This window comes from Eublepharis macularius, chromosome 7 (genome assembly GCF_028583425.1).
Source record: "Eublepharis macularius isolate TG4126 chromosome 7, MPM_Emac_v1.0, whole genome shotgun sequence".
In the NCBI taxonomy this organism is placed as follows: domain Eukaryota; kingdom Metazoa; phylum Chordata; class Lepidosauria; order Squamata; family Eublepharidae; genus Eublepharis; species Eublepharis macularius.
In genome coordinates this window covers 36,598,015-36,624,067 of record NC_072796.1, presented here as the reverse complement: position 1 = coordinate 36,624,067, position 26,053 = coordinate 36,598,015, and the positions used below count along the sequence as shown (strand labels likewise).

The 26,053-nt window shown below is 38.0% G+C and overlaps 1 protein-coding gene across 1 annotated transcript in view; it reads right to left on the bottom strand.

Annotated features, from left to right (window-relative positions):
* Positions 1 to 26,053, bottom strand: part of EXOC2 (exocyst complex component 2) — a 146,050-nt gene that overhangs the window by 73,524 nt on the left and 46,473 nt on the right. The window contains exons 8-12 of the mRNA XM_054985162.1: positions 19,616 to 19,696; positions 15,368 to 15,513; positions 15,193 to 15,274; positions 14,232 to 14,334; positions 11,887 to 12,005 (exon numbers count right to left, since the gene is read on the bottom strand). Of these exons, the coding sequence (XP_054841137.1) occupies positions 11,887 to 12,005; positions 14,232 to 14,334; positions 15,193 to 15,274; positions 15,368 to 15,513; positions 19,616 to 19,696 (531 nt within the window). The remainder of the gene's footprint in view (positions 1 to 11,886; positions 12,006 to 14,231; positions 14,335 to 15,192; positions 15,275 to 15,367; positions 15,514 to 19,615; positions 19,697 to 26,053) is intronic.

The window sequence follows — 26,053 nt, the reverse complement described above, 5'->3', positions numbered from 1 at the left end:
TGGGAAGATCTTTAGAGGAAAGTCAGGAGTAGATCTCTTGCAAATTTGGTAAAGTTTTCCTGAAAAATCTCACCCCTAATTCCTTGGATCGCGCCCAAATAGTTTTCCCCATAGAGAATAATAGAGAGTGGGTGGTGGCACCTTCTATGGGGCCCCATAAAATTGGCCCCCAGGACCCAATCTTTATGAAATGGGGGGGAGGGGGCTATAGAGAAAAATCAGGAATACGTTCCCTGAAATTTTGGTAAAGATCGGTTAAAAATGACCCTCCCCAACGCACTGGATAGCTCCAGATTGAATTTTCTATAGTAAACAATGGCCAAATTTTACCAAATTTCTGCTATATTACCAAACGAGAATCAATTTGTTATTCAGGGAATACCATTTTTTTCCTCTGGTTCAGTATTCCCAGTTAGGATTCACCAATTTTTTTTGAGTGTGCACTCCCCTATTCCAATCATTGTACTTCTGGCCAAAAAAACTGTAGATAGTTAATACAGTTCCCTAAAAATGACCAGTAAGTACTGATCCAGTGACTATACTATGTCCGCTAACAGATGAATTCTACTGTGGGGTACTGCCCAAGGGGAGGTGGAGGCATAGAAACCTGAACAGCACGTAGGTGGGGTCACTCTCCCTAATCTGTAGCTCACACATGCAAAGCGCTTGAGCACACTTGCTGTTCATTGCCAAACAGTCATCATGCCCCTTATGATTCTTTGGACTGTTTCCAGGCAGCCCTCCAGTAGAGGTGAAAGCCAAGACGGACCCAAATCATGGTACAGCACCAACCATCTGCTAAGCTTCTAAGCAACAATCAATATGAGCATTCGAAGGGAACAAAGCCTTACTGTACCAATATAGCAAGATAGCAATGGCAATCCCATTGGAAGGTCATGACTTGAGATTTGGATGGCATGCTTATTTGTGGTATGATGAAGTAAAGGTCAACGTAGACTTCAACAATCATTATATTAGGAGCGCCATCTTGAGAATTTGGAATAAATACAAACAGATTATCACAGAAGACCCTGCTTTGGATTTCAACACAGAAAGTATTTTATAGATGTGAGATGACTACTAAACAGGGATGGTCGACCTACGGAGATTTACTAGAATTCTCACAAGGAGATTGTAAATTGAAGACAAGGGAAGATTTAATAGCTAAAGGTTATAAATGTCAACGGTTTTTTTATGCTCAACTACTAGAAAGGTTTAAATCAGATAAAAAAATATGGGGCTTTGATTACGAAAAGACAGAGTTTGAAAAAGAGCTTTGTGCAAATGACAAACAAGTTATTTCTAAAATGTATAAACTTTTGTTGAAATTTGAAACAGAAGAATCTGTGAAAGACTGTATGGTAAAATGGGCTAAAAATTTTGGGTATAATATACCAATGGACCAGCGGGAAAATATGTGGGTAAAGGGGCTCAAATTCACTTTGAGTTCCACACTTAAAGAAAATTTCTATAAAATGATGTATCGGTGGTATACATCTCCTGATAAATTAGCAAAAATGAGTAAAGGTATGTCAAACAAATTTTGGAAATGTGAGCAACATGAAGGAACATTTTATCATCTTTGGTGGACTCGCCCTAAAGCAAAAAAAAAATTGGTCACAAATTCATATGATAATACAAAAAATGTTGAGAAAATCAATATACAATTTAAACTAGAAGCCTTTTTGTTGGGACTAATGGATAAACCATTGGAAAATAACCATAGTATCTTATTTCTATATATGACCACAGCGCCTAGGCTTTTATATGAGCAAAAATGGAAAAGTACAGTATTGCCTTCAATCGAGGACTGGATTGTGAAAATGACGGAGTTAGCGGAGATGGCTAAACTTACAGCTCTGGTCAGAGATAAAACATTGTTGACTTTTATGGTTAACTGGAAACCCCTTATTGACTTTATGCATGAGACGAAGAAAAATGAACTGACAATCTGTGGTTTTAATTTTTAAGAAGATAAACTTGGGAAAAATAAATAGAAGGGGGGCAGTATTGAAAAGGTAAATTTTGGAGATATTAAAACTAAAAGTATAATGTTTGTTAAAATATGATAGGTGTTGTAGAGAAAAATGGAAATTGAAACGTATTATTTTTCTTTGCCATTTTGAATTTCTGTTCTTCTTCTCTCTTTGTATTCTTTTTCTTTACCTTTTTCTTCTATTTCTTTGTCCTTGTACTGGGCTTTTAATCTTATTAATAAAATAAAAGTTTAAACTAAAAAAAACTCCTCTGGTAAGCTTATAAGCAACAATCAATATGAGCATCCTAAGGGAAAGAAGCCTTATTGTACCAATATAGCAAGTAGCAATGGCCATCCCATTCATCTGACATGCTTTCAGAATTCTAGCAGGAATTGTCAGTATCACATGAACTACTGATGTTCAAATTCAGAATGCCCTTGCTATCCCTTCCATCTATATGTTTGTCTCTCCCTTCTCTTTAATGACCCATGTGGATGGATCACTTTTTTAAAGCTGGCTTCTCTTGGATTCCTTCCAAAAAAGACCAAGACTGTACTGTTAGATTACAACGTGGAATGTGTGAGCTTTGGCGGCGGCTGCTTCTTTTTTAAAACTTTGTTTGCATATATTGTATATATTATTCCAAAAACCTTCGGTAGCAAGTTAAAGCAAAAAAAAAATTGGTTAGACATTCATATGATAATACATTTTTTCATATGATATGATAATTTCATATGATAATTTACATTTTTAATGTAAATAATTTATATATCATAATAATCCTATGGATGTCTTATGGATGTCTTATGGATGTTTGTCAACTGTACATTTTTGAGATTATCCTAACGTTTTGTTAAAATGATTTCAGATAGGCATACAGACATATATAATAAGTATGCAACACAAACATCCAGATGTAGATAGATAGGTCATTGTTGAAAAAATACAGGTATTTAATTAACCATTTTAATTTCAGAACTGTAATGACAACTATTATGGCCTCCTTTCTGTTGTGTAGTTAGATTTTGCCTTTAACCCTCTTCTTACACCTTCTGGGTAGATTGCTGCCACTAGGAATTATATTACAAAATAGTTAATTTAAATTTCCCCTTTAATAATGAATGTTCTCTTACAGACACACCCAGTTCAGACTTCCACACAGGTTGCCCCCTCAAGCTTCCATACAGGTTACATTTCTGTCAGAAATACATAGACACTCTCAAGCTGCACACAGTTTGCCTGCCTAAACCAGAATGCCTCTTTTCTCTCTGCTCAGTAACTAAAAACTGCAGTTCACTCAGCGCCTAGAGTACCGCTACCGTCTAATCAGATTTCACTCCAGTCACACTTCTCAACTCCACCCACACTCTCAATCATCAACCAATCATCTCACTCACTCACCCCTCTCTTTCAACCCCACTCTTCATCCGTATCACACCAACCATTTAAAGAAACACACACACACTTAAAATCATTACAGCAACTTTTGATAAGAAAGAGTTTATCTTGAAGTACACTGGGACTACTGTTTTTGCTACACTTATTTCCTGCAGCACTAAGACACAAGCAGAAGCTGTCTATGCAGAAGCATCCGAGACATAGTCAGGTGCAGATTGGGCTGCCAGAACTGCAACCAGGTAAGCTAACTCTCAGGACTCTGGTTGCCAGACATAGATACTTAAGGCTGTATGTGTGTATGGAAATCTAAGAATTTTTATGAGACTGTTCACTGTTTTGGAATACTGGTCCAACCAGTTAGAAACTCAAATTGTGAACAGAATGTCACTTTTTGCAGAAATCTGTTGCAACAGCAGCCATATGCATTCAATTTGTGCAGGCTGAAAAATTAATATACTAATTACTTTAATTACAATGTTCTATTAGTTTGTTTAAATACCATCAATACGTATTGAATAAAAACATGCAATCTTTTCAGACACATATATACAATTGACCAGCCTAGTTATCCATTCTTTTTTTTTACATACAAATTTAAACAATGGAATGGGGAAACTGCTGGGAATTATTATTATTCACCCCGGACAAGCAGCTCAGTGCAAGATGGAGCAAAACAGCATTAATGAAAAAAACCAGGCACTTTGGCTAGAAAGGCAAAATGGTAAATATAAAATGTGCAAAAGCACTGGAAAAACCTCTCTATCCCTGCAGATGCATTTATTGGGAGTGTGGGCAACCAGTATTTGCAGAAAGACTTAAACTAATTAAATTAGCGTTAACCTAACCTCTCTCAAACAGGAAAACCAAACCAAACAAACAAAAAGGAAAGCATGCTAATTATGATTTCTCCCCCAAACCAAAATTCACAAGGGTATTCTAAAAACCTTGTTGAAATTCTAAATGCTTTGAATTACTTGTTTTACATACATATGGTCTTGGCTCAGTTTCTTGAACTAAGCCAAATAATCTGTAAATTTCCTGAAGTCGGTGGAAGAAAATAGTAAGAGAAAACAAAATTATTCAATTGGCATGGGTATTTTCAATGGAAATGCACTTCTTTACACATGAAAGATATATACTCTCTCTCTCTCTTTCTCTCTGCCCAAATCACACTAAAAACAAACGTGTTTTAGCACTTTAGTATCAGGATGGACTTTGTTTTTTTTATTTTTCAGAATTTCATCTTATATTACACCTTTTTATTTGTATATTTTATATATGTGTGTGTTCTGATATTTACACATGTATTTCTCATTCATTCCCTGCACCCTAAAGAAGCATGAAGAACTCTTGTAAATAGGATTTCCCATAAATATCTATTCCACTGTTCTGACTCTTTCAGATAAATACACTAACTCTAACAGTGATCCTTTTGCAGTTTCAATTAAAATAGCTTGTCTGATACTAAATTGATATGATGAGAGCATGAACAGACTAAATTGCTACTCAAATGCTAAAACACCCCAATGGTTTGTTTATTCACTAATAATAGAAAACAGGGCAAAGAATACTCTCTTGTTCTACTAGAAACCACATCATCAGTTTGCACTGGTACCAGGAAAAGAAAGTTTAACATGAAACTAATTTCTTAATTGGTTGTCTAGCATTACAAGAAACTACAACACAGGAGCAGGGAACTACAACAGCACATATACCCTCAGGACTAATGAACATCTGGAGTGCATTAGCAAAGCTGACTTTTTTCCAAGTTGTCCAGGAGATAGCGCTTCAGGACTACACATTGCAGCCTAGATGAACAACAGTTACAATGCAAATCAGTACTCAACTGGCTCTCGGAATAAAATATAAAAGTGTGGTTATTTAAAATTGTATGGTGCCACCTGAAAGGTAGACTAGAAATGCTAATATCTGCTGTCCCTCCCCCGTACCTCTCCAGTTCAGGACAGCAGGTATTAATGAAACAAGGATATTCCAGATGTCGAGGAATCATTCTGGAGTTCACAATATTGTGCAGGAAAGAATACTGTGACATTCTATATGTGGAACAAATGCTATTAAAATTTGCTGTTTTTATTTTTAAAATGTGGTCATCATACATAAACAACAACAACAATAACAACATTCAATTTATATACCGCCCTTCAGGACAACTTAACGCCTACTCAGAGCAGTTTACAAAGTAAAACAGATGTGTTATCAAGAACCACATAAAATAAAATATATAGCATCTATAAACATATGGCAATTCACTGATATTAAAATGTTAATGATTAACTTTTTAAAGGGTTATTTCACAGTTTGGATTTACTGCTTAAATTACATTTTGTGTGTTATGTGCAATCAAGTCGCTTTTGACCTATGGCGACATTTAGAGATTGTATAATTTATGCTTATACATATGTGTACATGCACACACAAACTGTAACTATGCAGGAAAAAATCTAGACTTCTAAGAAACACACATATTGACTTCAATATAGTTCCTTTAAAATTAACCTGAATCAACAATACGTTAAATATGTTTTTCCTTTATTTTAAAAGTTTGTTAACTGATCCTTCAAAAATCTGTTAATATTTGGTAAAAGTAGTTACAATGTGGAAACCTAATAATTTAGAAACATTACATTTCTTTCTGTTGGTATTTGGTGTCAATTAAAATGTGCATTGTATCAATGACACCTTAACTTTAGCATCAGAACAATTTAAGCTTAAAATGGTTGATAAGAATGGACGGCTGAGGAACACTCTCTGTCTTAAAATAAAATCTTTGTATTTAAAATAATAATAAAAAAATCCTCCAAATCAATTGCTTGATAGCTTGGTTTTATGAAATATATTTATCTAGTCATAACATTTCAGAATTGTAGTAATGGAATTGTATTGCTTGTACATAAAATGTATTTTAAAATATCCAGCTGTATCATGCGGCAATGAAGTTACAAGGGTTTTTTTTTCCTGTGTGCATCATATGGTGGGATCCCACAAAGGCTACAATAGTTAGACGAAACACTGATCTATAGCTTCTGGATTCTCTGAAGGGCGGCAGACTTCCTTACCGCCCTTAAACACCTTTGAACATTTTTTCCTGTGCACAGCAGGCCCTTGTCCTGTGCTACAGCCCGACCACCCACTGTTGCTTGTTGACCAAACAGGCAGTGCCTAAAAGCCTGCACCGACACAAGCAGGATAGGATTCCTTTCAAACACGCCACACAGAAGACTTTCAATTTGCCGAAGCAAGAAATTAAGGAAGTTCCTTTAAAATTAACCTGAATCAACAATACATTTCAAAATGCTCCGTTTGTTCCCTGTATGTGCTCTATATTTAGAAACGAAGCTGGACTGCCAGTGGAGATCTCACATTTAAAATTTTAGTGTCACAACTGCCGATGTGTCTCAATAGATTCTAAAAACAACTTTGCAATATATTTGAAAGGCATTTTTTGTAATATACTGTAGTATATTTGCAGTGATAAAGTAATCTTTTAAAATCCTCTTTTAAACAGATTTTGCTCAAATTGCACAGCTATAAACCATATGTTATTTTTGTGCCACTTCTTTCTGTGCTCCCTATGAATGGTCTGATCCTGAAAACAAATCCCAAATCTTATATAGTAATAGACAAGTGGCCCAGTGGATACTTAAATTTGGAAGTTGGAGCCATGAATGGACAAGACAGATCTTTCTTCACACCTGAAAAATGTCCCAGGTTTGCAGAAAAATCTGAAATCTAAAAATAAAAATAAAAATTGAAGGGTTAAAAAAACCAAAATGATAAAAAGAGCACCTGTAGCATCTTGTTAAAGATGCCCTCAGTGGCTGTTGCTAAGCAACCATAACAGCCTGTATTCCAGGGCTGGTTTCTGTCAGTAAAAGGGTGGGGTGAGGGGGAGACAGGGCCCTTTCCAGGGCTGTTTTGGCTTTTCTGGGAGGACTCATAGGGGCCAGGCCCAGCAGCAATCACTGGCCAATTTTGAATCACATGGCTTGTTTGGCTCACCCATGCCTGGATGCTTGCTACTGTTCAACAGCAGTGTCAAAGTAGGATGTGGGAGACCCAGGTTCATCACCACTTTGCTGGGAAAGTTCACTGGGTGACTTTGATCCAGTCACACACTCTTAGCCTAATCTACTTCACAGGGTTGCTGTAAGGATAATATTGGGGCAAAGAGAATGATGTCAGATGCTTGAGTCCCCATTGTGGAAAAAGCCAGTATACAAATGAAGTAAATTAAGAAAGATAGATGGACATGTGAGCTAGATACAAGGTAACTTGTTTAGTGGGTTTGAAAGAGAGGATGTAAGGAAATGTGAGCATATAGGACCACCAGCAAGTGGGAGAGAGGAAATAGTGTGGGAAGGGGATATATAGAAAAGTGAAGTACTCCCTGTAAGTCCTTGCAAGTTCCCCACCATGCAACTGGGCCCAGCTCAGTTGGCACCATGCAACTGGGCCGTAAGTGAGAGACTGCCAGGCGGAGGAAGCGAGGAAGGTAAAGACAGGGAGGCAGACAAATGTGGGTGGGAAGGAGAAAAGGGAGACGGCATCAGGAAAAGGTGTAGTGGTGATGGGGATAGCGAAGGGAATGAGGACATCAGGGAGGAGATAATGAGATGTCCCCCACAAGTCCTTGCACTTCCCCCGCTTGCAATTATCTCCTCTAATTTCTGTAATTAAGGAGTACCATTCTGATCCACAAGACTCTGGGGTATAGTCCCTCAAAAACTAGCCTTAAAAACAGAATGATAATGTATTGAATATAATTCCAAGAAATTATTGAACAATTCTGAAAAAGATGATTTTTAAAGATGGTAAACATGGTATACAAAGCACTCCTCAACAGAGTGGCTCTTTCTTATGCGCCCACTTTGGGGTCAGGAGGGAATTTTCCTCCAGGCCAGAGTGGCACTGGCCAGGGATCCTGGAGGTTTTTTGCCTTCCTCTGGGCATTGAGCAGGAGTTATTGGGGAATGGGGGGAGGTAGACAGGGGGTAGAATAGATTAACTTTGGGCTCCCTTCCAGCTCAATGATTCTTTGATTCTAGAATTACACCTGTCTAAGACCACTGACTTCAATAGATTTAAAATGGTGTAACTCTGCTTACAATTGCATGGTAGGACACTAGCAGCCCCAACATATTTTAGGATTTGGGCTAAATCTGCTTTACCAGTGCAGAGGTGCCAGTGCTGGATGCCAATGGAAGTGGCCCATAGCTCCTGATGGCCTTAAGGGAAGGCAAGGAGGTTTTGGGAGGTAGTGAACCTCATCTTGATAAAGCTGAAGGAACAGCTCTTCTCTTCATTTGCAAAAATTTCAGTTAATATATTTTAGGGTGTTTTTTTTAAAGAGTCAAGCTACAAGGCTCTGCCTTACTTGCCAGGAACAGTCCACTGATTTAAGTTCTGGGTCAGAGATCTTTTCTATGACTGCAGAAACTAAGAACTGATTTGGGCAGAAAATGAGATCCATTCTCCAGTTGTGGCTGTACTTGCTAATGTTGCCCCTCCAGCATGGAAGGGCTAGGAAGGTACCCCATTCAAATGGATGCAGGGCAACTGTGTCTACATGGAAGCTAAATGATAGGATATGGTAAGATCGGACAGGCTGCTTTCCCATTCCTGTAGGGTCATCACATGACCAACTTGTATCTGATGAAGGGAGCTTTGAATTTTGGAAGTTTATACCCTAGAAATCTTGTTGGTCTTTAAGGTGCTACTAGACTCGAACATGACCAACCTGTGGATGTGAACCATAACTTACCATTGGAGCGAATATACCAGAAATACACTCAGTATAGTTTATATGCCAGTGATCTGAAAGTTACATAAGAGCAAATTATTTATAGACCAGGCAATTTTGAGCACTGGTCTGGACCTGCTGGAAATTCAGATTAATTTGAACCAATTTAATCTGAGCATAGTTTATGTTGTCATTTCCTATGGATTTCAGCTCACATGCTTGCTTCGTTAACGTGTAATTTTGCCTATCTTTCCTTTTATTATATTTTTAAGATGTACAATATGCAAGTTTAAATAAAAGTACTTGTCGCCAGGTTCATTTTAAGAAGGGATTGAAGGCGGCAATTTGCTTCAAAAGTTATTAAAATGCTGTTTAACTGATGGACACTTGGAAAAGTAATGCCAAGCTTTCCAATGATTAACATTTTAACTTCTTAATTAATATCCATTTAAGGCTTCACTTGACACTGACTGTCAAAAGAATATTTCTATTAGGAACAAGGGATGTGAGTTAGGCATGAAATAGCTCCCAGCTGCAAGAGGCCTTCTTCCAGATGTACAGTACGCTAAGGCAACAGAGGAGAACCAGCTGCTAGGATAACAAATTGAAAAGGCCCCTTTGACACTGGCTATGTTGGCCTGTCTGATCAAACAAAGATAGATCAGTCATTGTAAGGTGAATAGAAGAAGAGAAGAAACAGCAAGGTGGTCTAAGAAACGGTCTGATTTCCTAGCACTTAGACTCAGCTACTAGGACGTTGGCATGAAAAAAATATAGCCTCGTAGATACTACAATTTGCTTTAGAAAAAAAAGGCAATTGAAGCACAAATATAAAGTCACAGCTGATGATCTCTCTATCAAAAAAATTGTAGAAGTGCTTAAATATTCTCTATACCTTGCACAATTATCAAACACGCCTAGGACTAATTTAACATTAAAGTGCAATCCTATGAAGAGTTTCCAGTTCAAGCCCACTGATGTCAAAGGATTGCAGTGTTAGTTTCTAACTGTTACAGCCTTCCTTCCTGCTCATACATTTGCAGGGCTCTATCACTGAAGTGGGGAAGAGGAGATAGTATGAACTCGTCCGTTCCTCACACTGACGAAAGAAAGCAGTGGTCACTGAAGGAGTAGTCACAACATATTACTGTTTTTCTGCAGCAGGGAAAAATAAGCAGAGAAATGCACTGCTCCCATTCAGGGAAGTCTCTGTCTCACTTTCCCCAGCAGACACAAATGCATTTCACTGTATTTGGGTAACAGAGTGGTTGCAGTATTTACACTCATTTTCTCATTTGGCCAAAAGGGGGAGAACACACATGCCCCCAAAGCAATTCTCAGTTGATGGGAAGTGCACACAGGCATGCACTCACACAAAGAGTCTATAAAGGAATGTTATTTCCCTTGAGATCCAAACTGCAGCTAGCACCATTTCTGGGCAAGTCAAGCTTGCCCTTGACCGGGGACTGTTCTGACTCTACCATCCCCATTCCAGCATTTTGAGGGCAGGATGCACTATAAACTGACTCTTGACACCAACTCTTAGACTTGGCAGTTAGTTATACAAATCAAAGTCAGTTCAAGTGCCCTTGTTAACTAATCAACTGCATTCTCAGCTTACTGCAGTCTGTAAGGACCAATGGCAGAAACGGTAGAGGTCTTTCAGCATCTTAAACATGCATTGCAGCTCAGGTATACTCATGGGGGAACCCACTGCTGTGAGAGACACCACTACTTTTCTAGAACACTGGAAGAGACCGGCTTGCAAGATAAGCATTAACTAGAGATCACTTCCAGTAGAACAAACCTCCAGATAGAGATACAGGAAGGAGAAAGTCTGCACTCTTCTTTTGGTCTGGCCAGAACAAGTGGCAGTGAGCTTGACTCAACATTTTCCCCTCATTAAAAGCAATCAAGATCACAAAAGTTTGTAGGGAAAAACACTGTAAATCTCATTTTAAAAAATGCTGGCCAAATCTGTATAGCTAAAAAAACATTATTTATTTTACATGTGATGGTGGAGATCTTTGATCAGGACTACCCCCATCTGCATTTTAATCTTAAAAGGCAGCTACAGGAAAAAGGATATAGACAGGGTTTAACTCCATCTCCCCTTGCCATTTTTGTAATCTAAACTAGACTCCACAAGGCGGTTTTAGTGTGCAAAAAAGATAGCCGTATTGTATATGTCTTCCACTGCTCATAGGCACAATATAAGGTGCCCCTCCTTTCTCCCATGTCGGGCCTAAAAGCAGCTTGAGGAGCCTGATTATGAATGAAGAAATGGCACAGTGGGGACATTAAAAACTCTTTCCCTGAGTTTTGGCCCCATCCATATCATCAGGGCTTTTTTTCTGATAAAAGAGGTGGTGGAACTCAGTGAGTTGCCCTCAGAGAAAATGGTCACATGGCTGGTGGCCCCGTCCCTTGATCTCCAGAGGGGGGTTTAGATTGCCCTCCACACCGCCGAGTGGCGCGGAGGGCAATCTAAACTCCCCTCTGTCTAGAGATCAGGGGGCAGGGCCACCAGCAATGTGACCGTTTTCAAGAGGTTTCGGAACTCCGTTCCACCGCTTTCCTGCTGAAAAAAAGCCCTGCATATCATCCTCCCAAGTGGTTACTTTTCGAGGTTATATTACACTTTGGCTCAGAGTCTGCCACATACACCCCGCCCCAAAGAGAGGAGAAAGCACAATGTACCCTTCTAGGTTCAAACAGAGCCGCTTCTCTAAGTAAAATCAAATTTACCTTTCTGTTCTTTAACATAGCTCTCCTTGCAGTTGTGCATAAGTTGCAGAATCCATTTATGCTGGGCACCAATACACTGCCAGGCTGGATCCCCTTCTGCATGGAGATCGGAAAGATACCTGCAAAAGTTTTAAATGAATGAGGATTCAGATGGGAAACATGCCACACGTTTCATGCCTGTATTTTTTTCACCCCTCCATCGCAAAGCAAAAAAAAAAAAAGACTATCAAAATTCTGAAAGAGACTTCCTTGGAAAAGCCGCTGAGTTATTGAGGTCCTGTTCCCAACAGAACTAAAAGGCAGCCTGTCTCAGGGTAACTGGGCGGTCAAGTTTGTTTCAAATGAAAACCTTTTGAGTCATTGCAAAAAAAAAAAAGTGGCCTATTCACATACAAAAAACAACTTCAGTATCAACGAGTTTGAGACAACTGTACTGACCGCAAAGCATGCTGTTATTAATGAAGAATACTCTAGATTTTAACTGCAAATGAATTAAGAACTACCACAAATGAACAGAATTTTTTTTTAAAAAAAGAGCTTATACCCTCTACCAAAGTAAACCAAATCATTTTAAGCCTCATTAAATCTCCGCTCAGTATACGTATGTTGAAGATTTTGCCATAATATAAATACAGGGATATAGTTAAGCCAGGGCACATTTCTTTACTACTGGCAAGTAGTCAAGATTTTTATCCTTTCAACAAAAAGCTGAAAAGGCAACCCCAGCTCATTTATCCAGTCCCTTTAAAAAGTGTGTGTTGCGGGGGACAGACAGAGAGGAGATGCTATAAAAATATGTTTTGGGGTAGCAGAGTCCTGGGAGGGTCAGTTCCTCCCTGGGTCTGCTCTGTCCCCCTGCATTCTTCCATTTTACTTAAAGGTGCTGCGCCTCTTCACTTCACTACATCTCTCGGGGAAGTACTGAAAAATCCTTTAAACTCTCAGAACAGCTCCAGTTGCTTCAGTACTCTGTTTGATAATGTGTGTTTGAACCTTTTTTTCTTTAACCATCCTCTCAGGTTTAGGTCAGGAAGAGGGACCCTGGTTCAGATGCTAACCTAGATCAAGAGTTCTCTGTTCTTCTGGTGGAGCAGAGAGCACACTCCATAATGTAACATGCTATACAGATGCCCAATTTGAGGGGGGGAGAGGAGGGAAGAGACACTGTAAATTAAGGAAGAACTACATGATTCAGCTTTGCAAATATAGGGTTCCAACTTATGTTATAAGAAGCGATGAAGGAGAGCTTGCTTTTCCATAACAAGAATGAGATTTTTGACCCAGAGGAGTGTTTGATCCTAACCCAAATATTTCAAAAGCTTTTGTTCTAAAATGGATTACTGGGTGCTTTGCACCTTAAGAGTGTAGTTTATTAGGTTAGCTGGAGGGGCGTTTACTGCACAGGTGCACTTTACATCTCTTTCAGTCATCAAGTAACCATGAAGGTGAATGGAAGAGACAGCAGAGACCCTGGCTTGTCCCATTAAAATCTTTCACCTGCATAGAAATGTCTAGCAATCCATGCAAATGCGAACACTATCATTTAGTACCAGTACTTGTATTCATATACTCTCCCCTCTGGAGTGCATTTAAAAGAAAAGGAAATTAGCTTTGGGAACTGGCTTTAAAAGCCACCTACAATGCTAATTTGAAATTCATATTTTTATGTTCCATTATCACAGTTAGATGTACTTTAATGCAGTCCACTGGGGGGGGGGGAAATCTTAAATGTTTAGCTCCCAGTGATAATATCGTTTGTTTACAATGCATCATATAGCATACCAGTTTTCAGGTACTTTGCACTCCAGGAGCAATTGATTAACTGCTTAAGAACCTGATCATTTCACTCTGTCATGTGTATTCAAAGAGAGAGGGAGAAACGAAATGCCTATTGTACAGAAAAGTAATACAAAGATTACAAAACTTTTCTATACCAATTTTAATTAAGGACTGTATTGTTAATTTCAAAGCTGTCTTTAACACTTGTTTTCAGATGGAAATGCTTTAAGGCTTCCATTCTACACCTCTTACATTTAACAAATGAGCCGTGACACCAACATGCCTGGCAATAAAGAAACACATTGTATATCGAAACAACATAGGTTCCAGTCTTGAATCTTCACGGCATTTTCAGATATGCTTGTCATCAGTCTAGTGTAAGCAGCGGAATCAGAAGTGAGATGTTATTAAGCAATGAAGATATTACTCTGAAACAGCAAAAGATTATGCAGAGATGTTGCCATTATTTAAATAGGAAGCAATGCTCAAAATGTTACAATAGTATAACTAAGGACACGTTCTCATCAACACAAAAAAAGGAAGATAGATAAATGAAAGACGATCACCTTATATAGCGTTTTTGGTCATGTAATGTTGATGGGGTCTCAAGAAGTTTATCCAGTAGTAGTTTCCTTAAGGCATCAACTCGAGTTTCGACTTCAGCATAATCTATGTTTTTTAAAGTTATAGGATAAAATTTGTTTTTCTGTATGTGAAATGTTATGAATTTAATGCAATAGTCAAAAGTGAGCTAAATTTTAAACACGTTTTGCTTTAGCCCAAATTCCAAGCTATTTTACCAACATCATTTTAATATTGCTTTTCTTCTTCCTCTATTATACATTGTTTTTTCAGGTCTCCATCCCTCCTGTCTAACTTTTGCCACAAGAATTCTGTAAGCAGTTTCAACTTTTAAAAACAGAGCAAGAAATAAATTGAAATTCCATGTCAATCCTAAAGACATAGCTTATTCAGAGATTTAGAAATGTATTAATAATTATATATATTAAATTAATCAATATAATATTAAAATAATCAGTATGTAAATACATGTAAGACAAAGCCATATATTTTTAAAGAATTATGCAAAAATCACTCCATGAGTCAGAACAGGCCATTTCATATATAAGTAATACATATATTAATTTTAACCTGAAAAGGTATGAATTAAAACATTTTGAAATGTCAAAACCTTTACTTTAAAATATGTCCTTAACCTCTTTTATGTCCCATAAACCTTACTTCAATTCCTATATATGATACAAAATAATGGGCTGGACCCAAGAATTCTCTTCTGTTAAATGAGGATCCCTTCTTATTTAGGAAGTGAATCTTTGGATCCCAACCCATTTTATATTTCTGAGAAAGAAACCTCGCCAAAGATATCGTTTAAACCTATTGTTCCAAATGCCACAGAAAACTGTGCACAAACAGAAGACGAACCTCACATATCTCTTCATCTTGCTTTGCACTGTTAATCTTCCTTGTAAAAAGTACAATTGGTTTTTAACAAAATCCAAAACTCACATTTTTTGAACACTTGAACCTCAGTCTTCCCAAACAATGACTTTGCTTTTTCATAGTCATTAATGACTACATCATAATCACCCTTCAGAAACACAAACAAATAATTATGTTAGTAAATATACTGTAAACTGGGAGAAAGATGATCACTTATACTGTATTTTAAATTATCAAATACCTTTTGAATGTTTCTTTCAATATTCAGAGGAAGATTGAAAAGAAATTTGAAGCGCTGGAGAACATTGAGTGCATTTCTTGTTGAATCAGCTTTGTCTTTGCGACCTAAGACTTCCTGGAATAATGTGTCTGCTGTATTACTTGCTCCTGTTTTAAAGAGGGGATAAGCATGTAAATAAGTTGGTTAGAGCAGCATTCCCTGCACTGAGTTTGCTCAGTGAATTTGTCGTGCTTCGTCTAGTGACTACAGCTGTATTCATAAACACAAATGTTTATATCAAATTTAAAATACAAAAATGCTTATTTTATAAGCATTAATTGCTTAGCCTTTCAGTGCGGCAGAAGCTTCAGCTCAATAAAAAGCAACTTCACTTTCCTAGACAAAACACTTTCAACTTCATTGTGGTGCCTTTGGAGTTTGCTTTGGCTACAGAGCTGCATTTTACAGTTCTATCTATGCCCCATAGGTAATTTGATCGTTCCTAATATATTCCTTTCATTATGACTGTATACAGTGAAACAAACAGGCATTTAAATACTACTGCTATAACAGCAGCATATGTCACCCTTTGTTCATTTGCAAGGGAGGGGGATAATAGAAAGTTGTTTGGCTTACCAGAAAATAAGTTCCAAAAAAGAAAGTCCTTATTAATTTATTCAATTTGTGAAAGTTATCAAAATTACAAAATATTTTACTGAAACAAGCATCAGCTCTGATTTTGTCTGGATTTTTCTGCTTTCATGTTTGTGAGCAACATGGACGGATTTCAGAAGACCCAGGATCAGAAACACAAGAGCACTTCTAAGCAACGGTGAATTCCTGTATTAAACTATTTACTTGATGAAGACATATTGAAACTTTCAACTGTTACAGTGAAAACACCGTTTCATTTTCATATTACCATGTAGTAATGCTTCAAACGAAAGAATATTCCACATTAGCAAAGAATGCTATTGCTTCGTTCACTCATACTAAAGATATATACATGTCAAATATTTTAGGGGTCTTTTCCCTCAAACTTCTGACTTATTTTTAATTTACCAGAAAAAAAATGGGGAATGTTTTCTCCCCTTTCCACGGCCGGCTGTAAAAAGTTTCTACATTATCTGGTCTAGTGACTATAATTTAAGCAAAGATGAAAAAAATTACATCAGTCTCACTGGGTGGTTTGCATGCCATTTTCTCTCGTCAACACTGTGGGTGGCCTGCTCATGTTAAAAGTAGTCTTTGTAAAATAATTGTTATATCTAAATAATGTTTGAACATTGTTGAAATTTCGAACCCCTGATGCAAGATACTTTATTTTGTCAGGAGAATGGTTCCTACTACACTTTAAGGTTGTGAGTTAACCACCCACCCACCCACCCACCCACACACACACACAATCTCTCTACCTGATGTCTAACAGCTAGTAGGATATTATTGCTAAAGCTGTATACTTCTACAATACTAAAAAAATTGAATTACTGAATTATGTTTTCTGGTTAAAGAAACAGTTAAAAATATGAGCATTTGGTAATAAAATAATATGCCAATACTAAAAATATGAAGTGAAAGTGGAATTATTTTCTGCTGAACACATGCCTTGAAAATGTAATTGATAAGATGTAGAAGCTCCATACCATTATTCATCTGAATCCAGACTATATAAAACACACATTCATAATCAATTCAAATGGATTTAGTTACATCTTAGCAATTTTAAAGCTTTATTGAGAGCAAATATGACCAGACAAAAATGACTCTCAAAAGCTCATACCGTGGAAATCTAGTTGGTCTTTAAATTGCAACTGGACCTGAATTTTGCTTTTTAAAGGCAACTGTAAATTTAACTTCTTATGTATAAAGCTAACAATCTTGGCCTTATGTTGCACTACTGGAGTAAACCAAATTTTTCTAGCAATAACATTTATTATATGGTCAACAGACCTTTCAGCAATAAAAGTGTTAACAAAAAATATAGCAGCCATCCATTTTAGATTAACAGAGTTCTTTCATCAATGAGTATCTTTTCTCAAAGGCTGCATTGAATGTTATCTTTCCTCAAACCCGAGTAGGTGTCTCAGGTGCACTTAAGGAATTTGCAAATTGTTGTAGAAATGAGTACCTGGGAATTAAATATGACAGAACTTACAGTCTTTTCATACAGAAGGGTTAAGTTTAGATGGCCCATGGATGGGCATCTGCTCAAGCCCCTAAAAGTGCGACATTACTCATACTGAGAAAGGTGATTGGTTAAAAAAAAATTAAAGTTCTTTCCCAGATATCTTAACCTGGACAGAAAAGTTACAACTTGTGATTGGCAAAAACTTGCCTTCTCCAGCTTTGCCCATAACGGGAACAAAAAGCATTCCAACAAGTTAGCGAAGCAAGGTGTAAGTCAGACATTTTGAATAGTCGAGATAAAAGGAATCTGACATACATTAAGCTTATACTTTCAACAGCTGTGCCAAGAATGACTGAAAATCTGTTGTTAATTTCTATTTTAATCACACATACCCCCACCATCTTGACTAAAAAAAAAATGTCTCCATGTCACTTTTCTGATTTTGCATGTTCAGAGTCTCAAACACTAAGACTTATATGAATGCAGACTTATAAGACAAACAGACTTGTAAGGAAAACAGTTTTGCAAGATTTTGAAAATTAATACATTTCTTTAAATCTGATTATGTACATGGACTCTCTCATATTGATTTTAAATCCATTATACAGAATCTCTTAAAAGGAAATTGATTAATATGTACGTTACACTGAAGGAACTATAGTCCACATTGTAATTTTACCATCACAAAAGAGGACAGACATCTCTGTATCTTTTTAATAATACAGCGTCTTAAAAATACTATGTGAAAAAGAAAAACAAACTAGAATAAGTTCAGATCCAAGCCAGTACTTAATGTGACTAGAAACTCAAAAAAGTTATTATTTGGAACAATGGAATTTAATAGGATTGAGGATTTGATCACTGAGAACAATATATCATTGAAAAATGCCAAGGGCTCCTATGTCTGTATTTTCAAATATGACATTTTACAATACAAAAATATAAAAGGAATTGCTAGAAAACAGTCAGTCTAAAAGACATTGTCTTAATATATGGGTTAAAGTGCAACTCTATGCAGAGTTATTTCCAGTCTAAGCCCATTGAAATCACTAGTTTTAAATTATACAGTCTCCTGGAATAACACAGAGCAAAATGGGCACAGGTTATCTTTTGATCAATGGACTTACAAAGTTTAATAATCTCTTTGTATATATAAATATGCAAACTCCATTAGTATTTTATACATTTTAGGATTAAATAAGATCTATACAATTGATAGGTTTTTATGCTGGAAATGTCATTTTGAAAAAGGTTATTTTTCATTTATGTTGGGATCATCCAGTGGGTTTCTTTTAAAAAAGAGGAAAATTCTGAATTTTATTACTTTAATGATAGATTGCAAGATGAACTCTGCGGGAGCAGTAGCTCTTTTACATTTGTTAAATGATAAAACCAAACAAAGGCACACAACATCACCGTAAAATTTACAAGTTGCTCAGATTTTATTAGCTATGTAGCTGAAAATGACACACAACTGAAAATCACCTAAAATACCTGTAACTTGGGAACGGTTGAAGAACTTATCTGACATAGTATAAACTGAAAAGCAAGTGAATATTCTACAACTTCAAGACTAACCATGCAATCCAGTGCAGATCTTCTTGTCTAAGGACACTGATTTCGATGGGCTTAGACATAAGTTTGCATAGGATTGTACTGTAAATGGTTGATGTTGGTCATTATTGTAATCGTATATCAACAACATATAGTCGCAACATCATGTATCTGAAATATGATCTTGGATGAGATTCAAACCCCTCTTCTCTATGAAATATGAAGTGCCATGTAATATGCTAACAAAAGGTAATAAAACCTATTGAAATATGCTTCAAACCCTGTCTCACATATTTACTGTCACATTTCTAATTGTGGCTCTCTGTTTTAAATATGTATATCTATCTTAAAGAACTGTTGAGCATTAAAAGTGGGTGCTGGTACCCTTCTTCACTTTCTCATGACTGAGATGTGCTGTAAAAGTGTCACTAAGTTCGACTGGTAAAGCCCACATATCTTCTTGGTTTGAGAATATAAATATCGAGAGAAAGCCTGCTTTTACCAGACTTCATATTCCAAGAATATGCTCAAACTTGTTATAAAACCTGAACTCTAAAAATAGTTGATACTGGGTGTATAATACTTACTGTTCAGAACATTCTCTAGCTTTTGCGTCATGGATCCTTCCACTTTTTCTGTTCCGTCCGCTTCCAACTTTTGATGGATTGCTGGAATAAAGTATCTTGTTAAATGCTGCCTGTTTTAATGGATGCAACTCTATGACTGAGCTATATTCTTGTTAGATCTAAGCAGTACATGTTTGCTACAAGAGAGTTAATAATCTAGTGAAGCAAGCACAGTGATAGGAGCCAGATACTCTAGGCTTCTCAACTCTACTGTGCTGCTAGCTTACACTGTGTTCTTGTAAAGTGAAAGTTGGGAACGTATGTGCCATATTTTCCCACTTTGTCATCTACCTAGCATAAAAGGGATACTTTATATACAACTCTTCATTTTATATAGTATAAACTAGTTCTACGTGATGCTGCATGAGGGGCTTATGCGTAACAATCAGCATAGGTATCCATGTTTCTTCTTATAGCCCTTCTGAAAATAGTAGTTGGATTATTTCTAGTTTAGTAATTCAGATCTCTGGCAATTGAATGACTTGAGAATGTCAGTAAGAGAACTTTCACGGAAACCCTTCCCTTACAGGATATGAAATAATAAATAATAATCATAAAAACATTCGACTTATATACCGCCCTTCAGGTCAACTTAACACCCACTCAGAGTGGTTTACAAAGTATGTCATTATTATCCCCACAACAATCACCCTGTGAGGTGGGTGGGACTGAGAGAGCTCTGAGAGAGTTCTGACTGACCCGAGGTCACCCAGCTGGCTTCAAGTGGAGGAGTGGGGAATCAAAGCTGGTTCTCCAGATTAAAGGCCCGCTGCTCTTAACCACTACACCAAACTGGCTTTTACTTACAAGGGTGGGACTGGAAATTTCATTTACAGGGAAACTTCATGGTGGGCTACTACCTTAAAGGACTGTTGGTGAGGGTTGGCCAAGCAGAGAGCTAGCTCCCCTTGTGGAGGTAGCCGTGAGGGTCACATTGCTTAAATGCTACACAATATAGCTTAGGTGAGCATGCTAGGACATCATTTGGATGGTGAAGGGTTAATTCTCAGACCAGGCCTGGGTCCTTAGTGCCTTCATGGATCTGGGACCGAAGCTTTTGAGGGGTGCCATTATCCCTGACCCAAAGAGGGATAGGAAGTTGCACACCTCCCTCAAGCATCACGAAGGCCTGGTAAGGAAATGCCTGAGCCGCATGTATGTGACAGCTCAAGGTTCAGAGCCAGGGTGGCCTCACTCGTAAATTCAGAGACGCACAAAGAGGAGGCCTGGCTCCCACCAATGGCCCACACTGCATCTAAGTTTGGCATCTGAAGGTGTTAGCTCTCTTTATTCCACATCTGCATGCAAGGACTATAAGAGGAGTTGGGAAAGCAGCATGATTTGCAGAGGGGAGGAAAGGAGAGATGGTTGTGTCTGATGCTGCCTCTGTGATGAAGTGGGGTGGGGAGGAAAGACCATATAAAGGGCTAGTTTTTGCCCCCAGGAGCCGCTCTATTGGCACCTCAGTCACTTGGTTCTAACCTTTCAGTGGCAACGATAATCAGTATCAGCTCTTCAGCTGCCTTCCCCTGCACCACTGCCGTTTTTGCAGGAGGCGGCAACGGGTAAGCCAACTGCTGGCAAAGCAGGTCAAACCTGACCTGACATGTAATACTGAAGGGGCCAGCCAGCTTGGTTCACTCTTGGGTTATTTTAATTTCGCATCCCACCTGTTCAGTCATCACTTCCCTTTATAGAACTACCCTTCCAATTTTGTTGTTCATATGTGGATAAGAAAAGAAAACCTTTTCATATGAACCCAAACTTTACTAAGGCAGCATTGTTAATTATTCTTGTGCCTAACATACATAATGAGCTTGAATTAAAAGCCGTTCTCCAAATCAATATAGAATTTTTTTTTTTTTTAATGGCTTAATTTTTATTACACATTAAGCAATCCTCACTACATATTATACACTTGTTACCATTTAGGTCACACCATTTTAACAAAATTGTACTGGATGATGAATATGTCATGATTACCTTCACATTTCCCAGCACATATGCAACAAGTACATTTGCAGTTATGGTATGCTATCACATCCTACAAAGGCATGCAATTAAAGATGAGTTTTACACTCTGTTTGTTTACATAGTTCAGGATATCATGCTGCCCTTCAAACACCATATTCCTCCCAGAAACACCTATTGAGTCAGTAGTTTATTAAGCAGCAGCAGTGTCTGGTGCTTGTTAATCAACATTCATGAAATCTCTGAGTGCATTCATGGCTCACACCCATTAGTGTTTTCTCTTGACTCAGTTTGAAACTGGGTGAGGGCTATGTTTGCATTGCTGTTGTGTTTATTAAAAAAATACTTCTCCCATGGATGTAGGACAGACCCAATGTTTACTTGTTCTTAATACACGATTGAAAAATAAAAAGTTGTCCTTAAGCAAAGATGGTAGATACATATGATCAGAAAAGTGTTTTGACAAATTGCCAGAACCTTGCCAACCGGCATAATGTTCTTGAGAAATAATTTTGTTCGCCAGTGGAAAATATCTTTAAACAAGACCTGAAGAGCCAAGCTCTAGGGATTTGTCATCACTGGGAATTGCTGCTGGTTCAGATTGCTTTACAGCTGTATTACACTTTTAGACAAGCAAAGAATCTGTAGATCTACAACCTGCGCTATAAATAATCAACAACTCCTGCTCGAACTTGCATACATCATTGTTGTGGCTGCAGTTGCTGTACCAATTGCACTAGAAAATTTTCTGTTAATGTTTGAATGAATATTATGGTGAAGGTAACTTCGCTACACTACCATACAAGTCTTCATTGCTGACATTCATCAAGACATATTTGTACCTGTTTACTTGAAAAAGGTGTTTTTTTAGGGGGTGGAGGGAAGGATTATTGTCATAAAAATGGTGAGTGGATCATCTTAAATTTGCATGTAAGTTACACACAATTGTGTATAACTTTGGGGGGAGGTTTACATCCAGGCTCTCTTCTGTTAGGTTAAATGCAGTATGTATGTATAAATAAACATACCGCCTACATTTTTATTATGGGTTGCTTTCAAGGGATAACTAACAGAAGCGGAAGTCTTTACTGAACTTGAACAAACACGTTTTAGACCCATTTATTCACATCCCACCCTTTATCTGTGTACTTCTTTGTACAAATAGAAAATGTGGCCAGTATGACTTCCCATTTTGACATGCTGTAATTAGCTAAGTCCACTTGGGATGTGAGATGATCATCTTCTCCCACAACAATGTAACACTCTTTAAACTTTTATTTATGAGAGCTACTGCTCAGTTTCTGCCCATTTCCTGGGCTGTTAAGCAGGATGCCATGTGAGCTGGAAGCAGAAATAATGGAGGGCTACTGCTGCTTACAAAAAAAATTGAAAAGACCAGGCCATTGGATCAGACTAATGATGCATCTTGTCTAGCATCCTGTTTCAATCAGTGGTCAAACACTTGCAGTGCGTTAACAAAAAAAACCTCCCCTATCCCTCCCCCCCCCAGCAATTGATATTCAGAAGCACACTTCCTCTGAACTTGGATGTTCTATTTAGCTGGTACAGCTAATAACTATTAGGCTATCCTCTACAAATTTGTCCAAGTTCCCTTTAAAGTAGTCCAACATGAGGGTTAGCTCATCAAAAGAGACTGCTGAGACATTTCAGAAACAGTAAGCCTTGGTAACCAGCTCTTCAATAATATTTCAACCAGGATAAGGCTAACTAAGAAATAGGCAATTTTAAACTCTCCTAATACCCAAATTTCTATATTTTAAAACTTTTGTTTACATTAATTGGGCAAGAATGGACTTGTTCCCACCTCCATGAATAACATGGTAGAATTTGGGTGCATTGCATTGTCCACTCCTTTACTTGGGAAAGTCTCTGTGGAACCATCAGCAGATCCACTTAACATCAAGAGCTGCTGCCTTCCTAGCACTCTGGGGGCATAAAGCTTGTTCATTAGCATTAAGATAGCATTATTGTATCACATCAGTGAAAGGAAGGAAGTCCCAGGCTACCAGCACTGGTGGCTACTACAATAATGATGAACTGGTTAGGTTAACCCTAGCAACTCTAAAGGCACCAATTTTACTGGTCTGAGCACCAATTTTACTGTCCATTTTCTTTTTCTTGACATTATGCTTTCAATAACTACCATTATATTTAAAGGAAACATCAACATTATTCTAAAGAACGCCCTTATCTACTTTGTTTTCTATTCTTCTTGGGCCGTGACAAACCTGTTTAAGAGTATTCTAGACTTTGTTTAGTATTTGATCATTTGCATAATTCAAATATAACAACTCACAAGAACATCAAGAGCAACCCACATAAAAGACACTCAGGTCATAAAATGGGATTAATCAGAAGAGAACTACATCTGTACAACAAAAATGTAATCTAAAAATACAAATTGAGATTTTCTTTAAAAAGAGTAAACATATTTACAGTTTCACATAGCAAGTATTGTAATATACTACTGGATGAGCAACACTGGCAGAATTTAAATCACCTTTATGCCATTCAAAAATATAATTCTTATTACTTTGACATTCACAGATGTCCTGGTTTCAAAAAAAGGGGTTATATTTTCAAAACTTGAGCAAGATGTAAAATTACCATTTCAGAAAAAGCACCAAGCCCTCAGTGTAAATGGCATTTGGAAAGATACAATGCAACAACACACACACACACACACAAGTAGTAAAAAAAGAATTGGAAGACAATGTACAGTCTCTCTCAACTGCTTTTCAAAGGCACATTGCAACACGTCAAGGGATATGGAGAACAAGTCATGACAGAAACGGAAAGTAAACAATTCAAAAAGATGTCCATTATATTGCGGGCCAACATGAAGTAAAGATGTTCAGAACAAAATTCCTTGACTCTGTGAAAAGTACAAAAGACCTCATATATGCAATGCCACAGAGTTCAGGCTTCATATTAACATGGCACAAATGTGTGCAGTTGAAAAGTAAAAAAAAGAAAAGAAACAAAGGCTCTTTTCCATTAATTGTGATTCAAAGCAACTGCATCCCAGCTTTATGAAAATGTACATACTAAAACAAACATTCTTTTCCTTCCTCTTGTTATGACTTTCGACTATCATAGTCAGTGACCATTCTTTTGATATGTGACAGCTTACTCTTCAGCATCTTGCAGTGCTCCTTTCGGTTCTTATAGTCTGCTGATGCTTTTATGTCCTTCAATCTGTTGTATTCTTCAGCAGCAGTCAGTCAGAGCTTCAAGTGTCCCGGACCGGTATTTTATTATTTTTCTGAGGAGACATGGGCAGCGGTCGTTTTCTTTTCTGAGAGCTGGCCTCCGTCTCCATGGCGACCTCTATGCCTAGCTCACGTAGAAACCGGAGGCCTTCCTCGGGAGTAGAGATCAGGTGCTGTATGCCCTTCAACGAGACTCTCAATGCAGAATACCGGGTCCAGCTGTATTCTATTTGGGCATTTCTGAGTTCCTCAGTTATCTGTCGGAGTTGTCGTCGTCGCTCCAAAATCTCGGCCGGTAGGTCTGTATAGACGCTGATTCGCGCTCCATTGTAGGAGAGGAATTTTCGCGCCCTCGCCACCTCAAGCGTTTTTTTCCTCAGCCTCCAGTCGGCAAAGACGGCCACCACATCTCTAGGTCCCCGCCTCTTATCTGGATTTCTGGGGCCCACTCGATAAGCTTTGAATATAGTCAATGCATGGGTTTCCTCCAGCTTTAGCTCCGTCATCAGCCAGCCCGCCAAAAAAACGGCCAGGTCTGCATCCACGGCCACATTTTCCTCTATCCCCCTAAACTTCAAATTAGCACCCCGCAGCTGAATCTCCATGTCCAGGATCTTATAGTGGACACGATCTTGTTCTGATTGTAGGGAGTGGACGTCCTCCCTTAAAGCCGCAGTCTGGGTAAGAGCCTGATCCGATTTAGCGACCACAGAGTCCATCACTATCTTAAGGTCAGTTAATTGTTGTGATAGTGGTTCCATTAGATGGGAGATTTTGTTAGAAAAGCTCGACTCGATGTCTAGCAGTAGGGCTTTTAGTGCTGGGTCATAGGAAACCGTCTGAGTTTTTCGCGCCTCAGCATTCACCATCGCGGCCGCCATGTTTGCACTCGTTCCCTCAATCTCCCCCTCCGTACCTTCTGCTTGCGAAGCTGGGAAATAGCTCTGCAAATTTTTCGCCGCCTTAGAGTTGGGCTTCTTTGCAGTAAGATCTTGCTTACCCTTCATATTAAGTTGTGTAGAACGTTTTTGATGTGCTTATCGGGGTTTAGGGGTGGAATTGAACCGGAGCTCTGGCTTTAGGCGTCCATTCCTCTCGGTGCCGACGCCACGCCCCAATATAGAATTTTTAACATGTCCAAAATACTGTTTTAGATCTGAATTGGAATATCAAGTTCTGATCTTACATGGTTCTG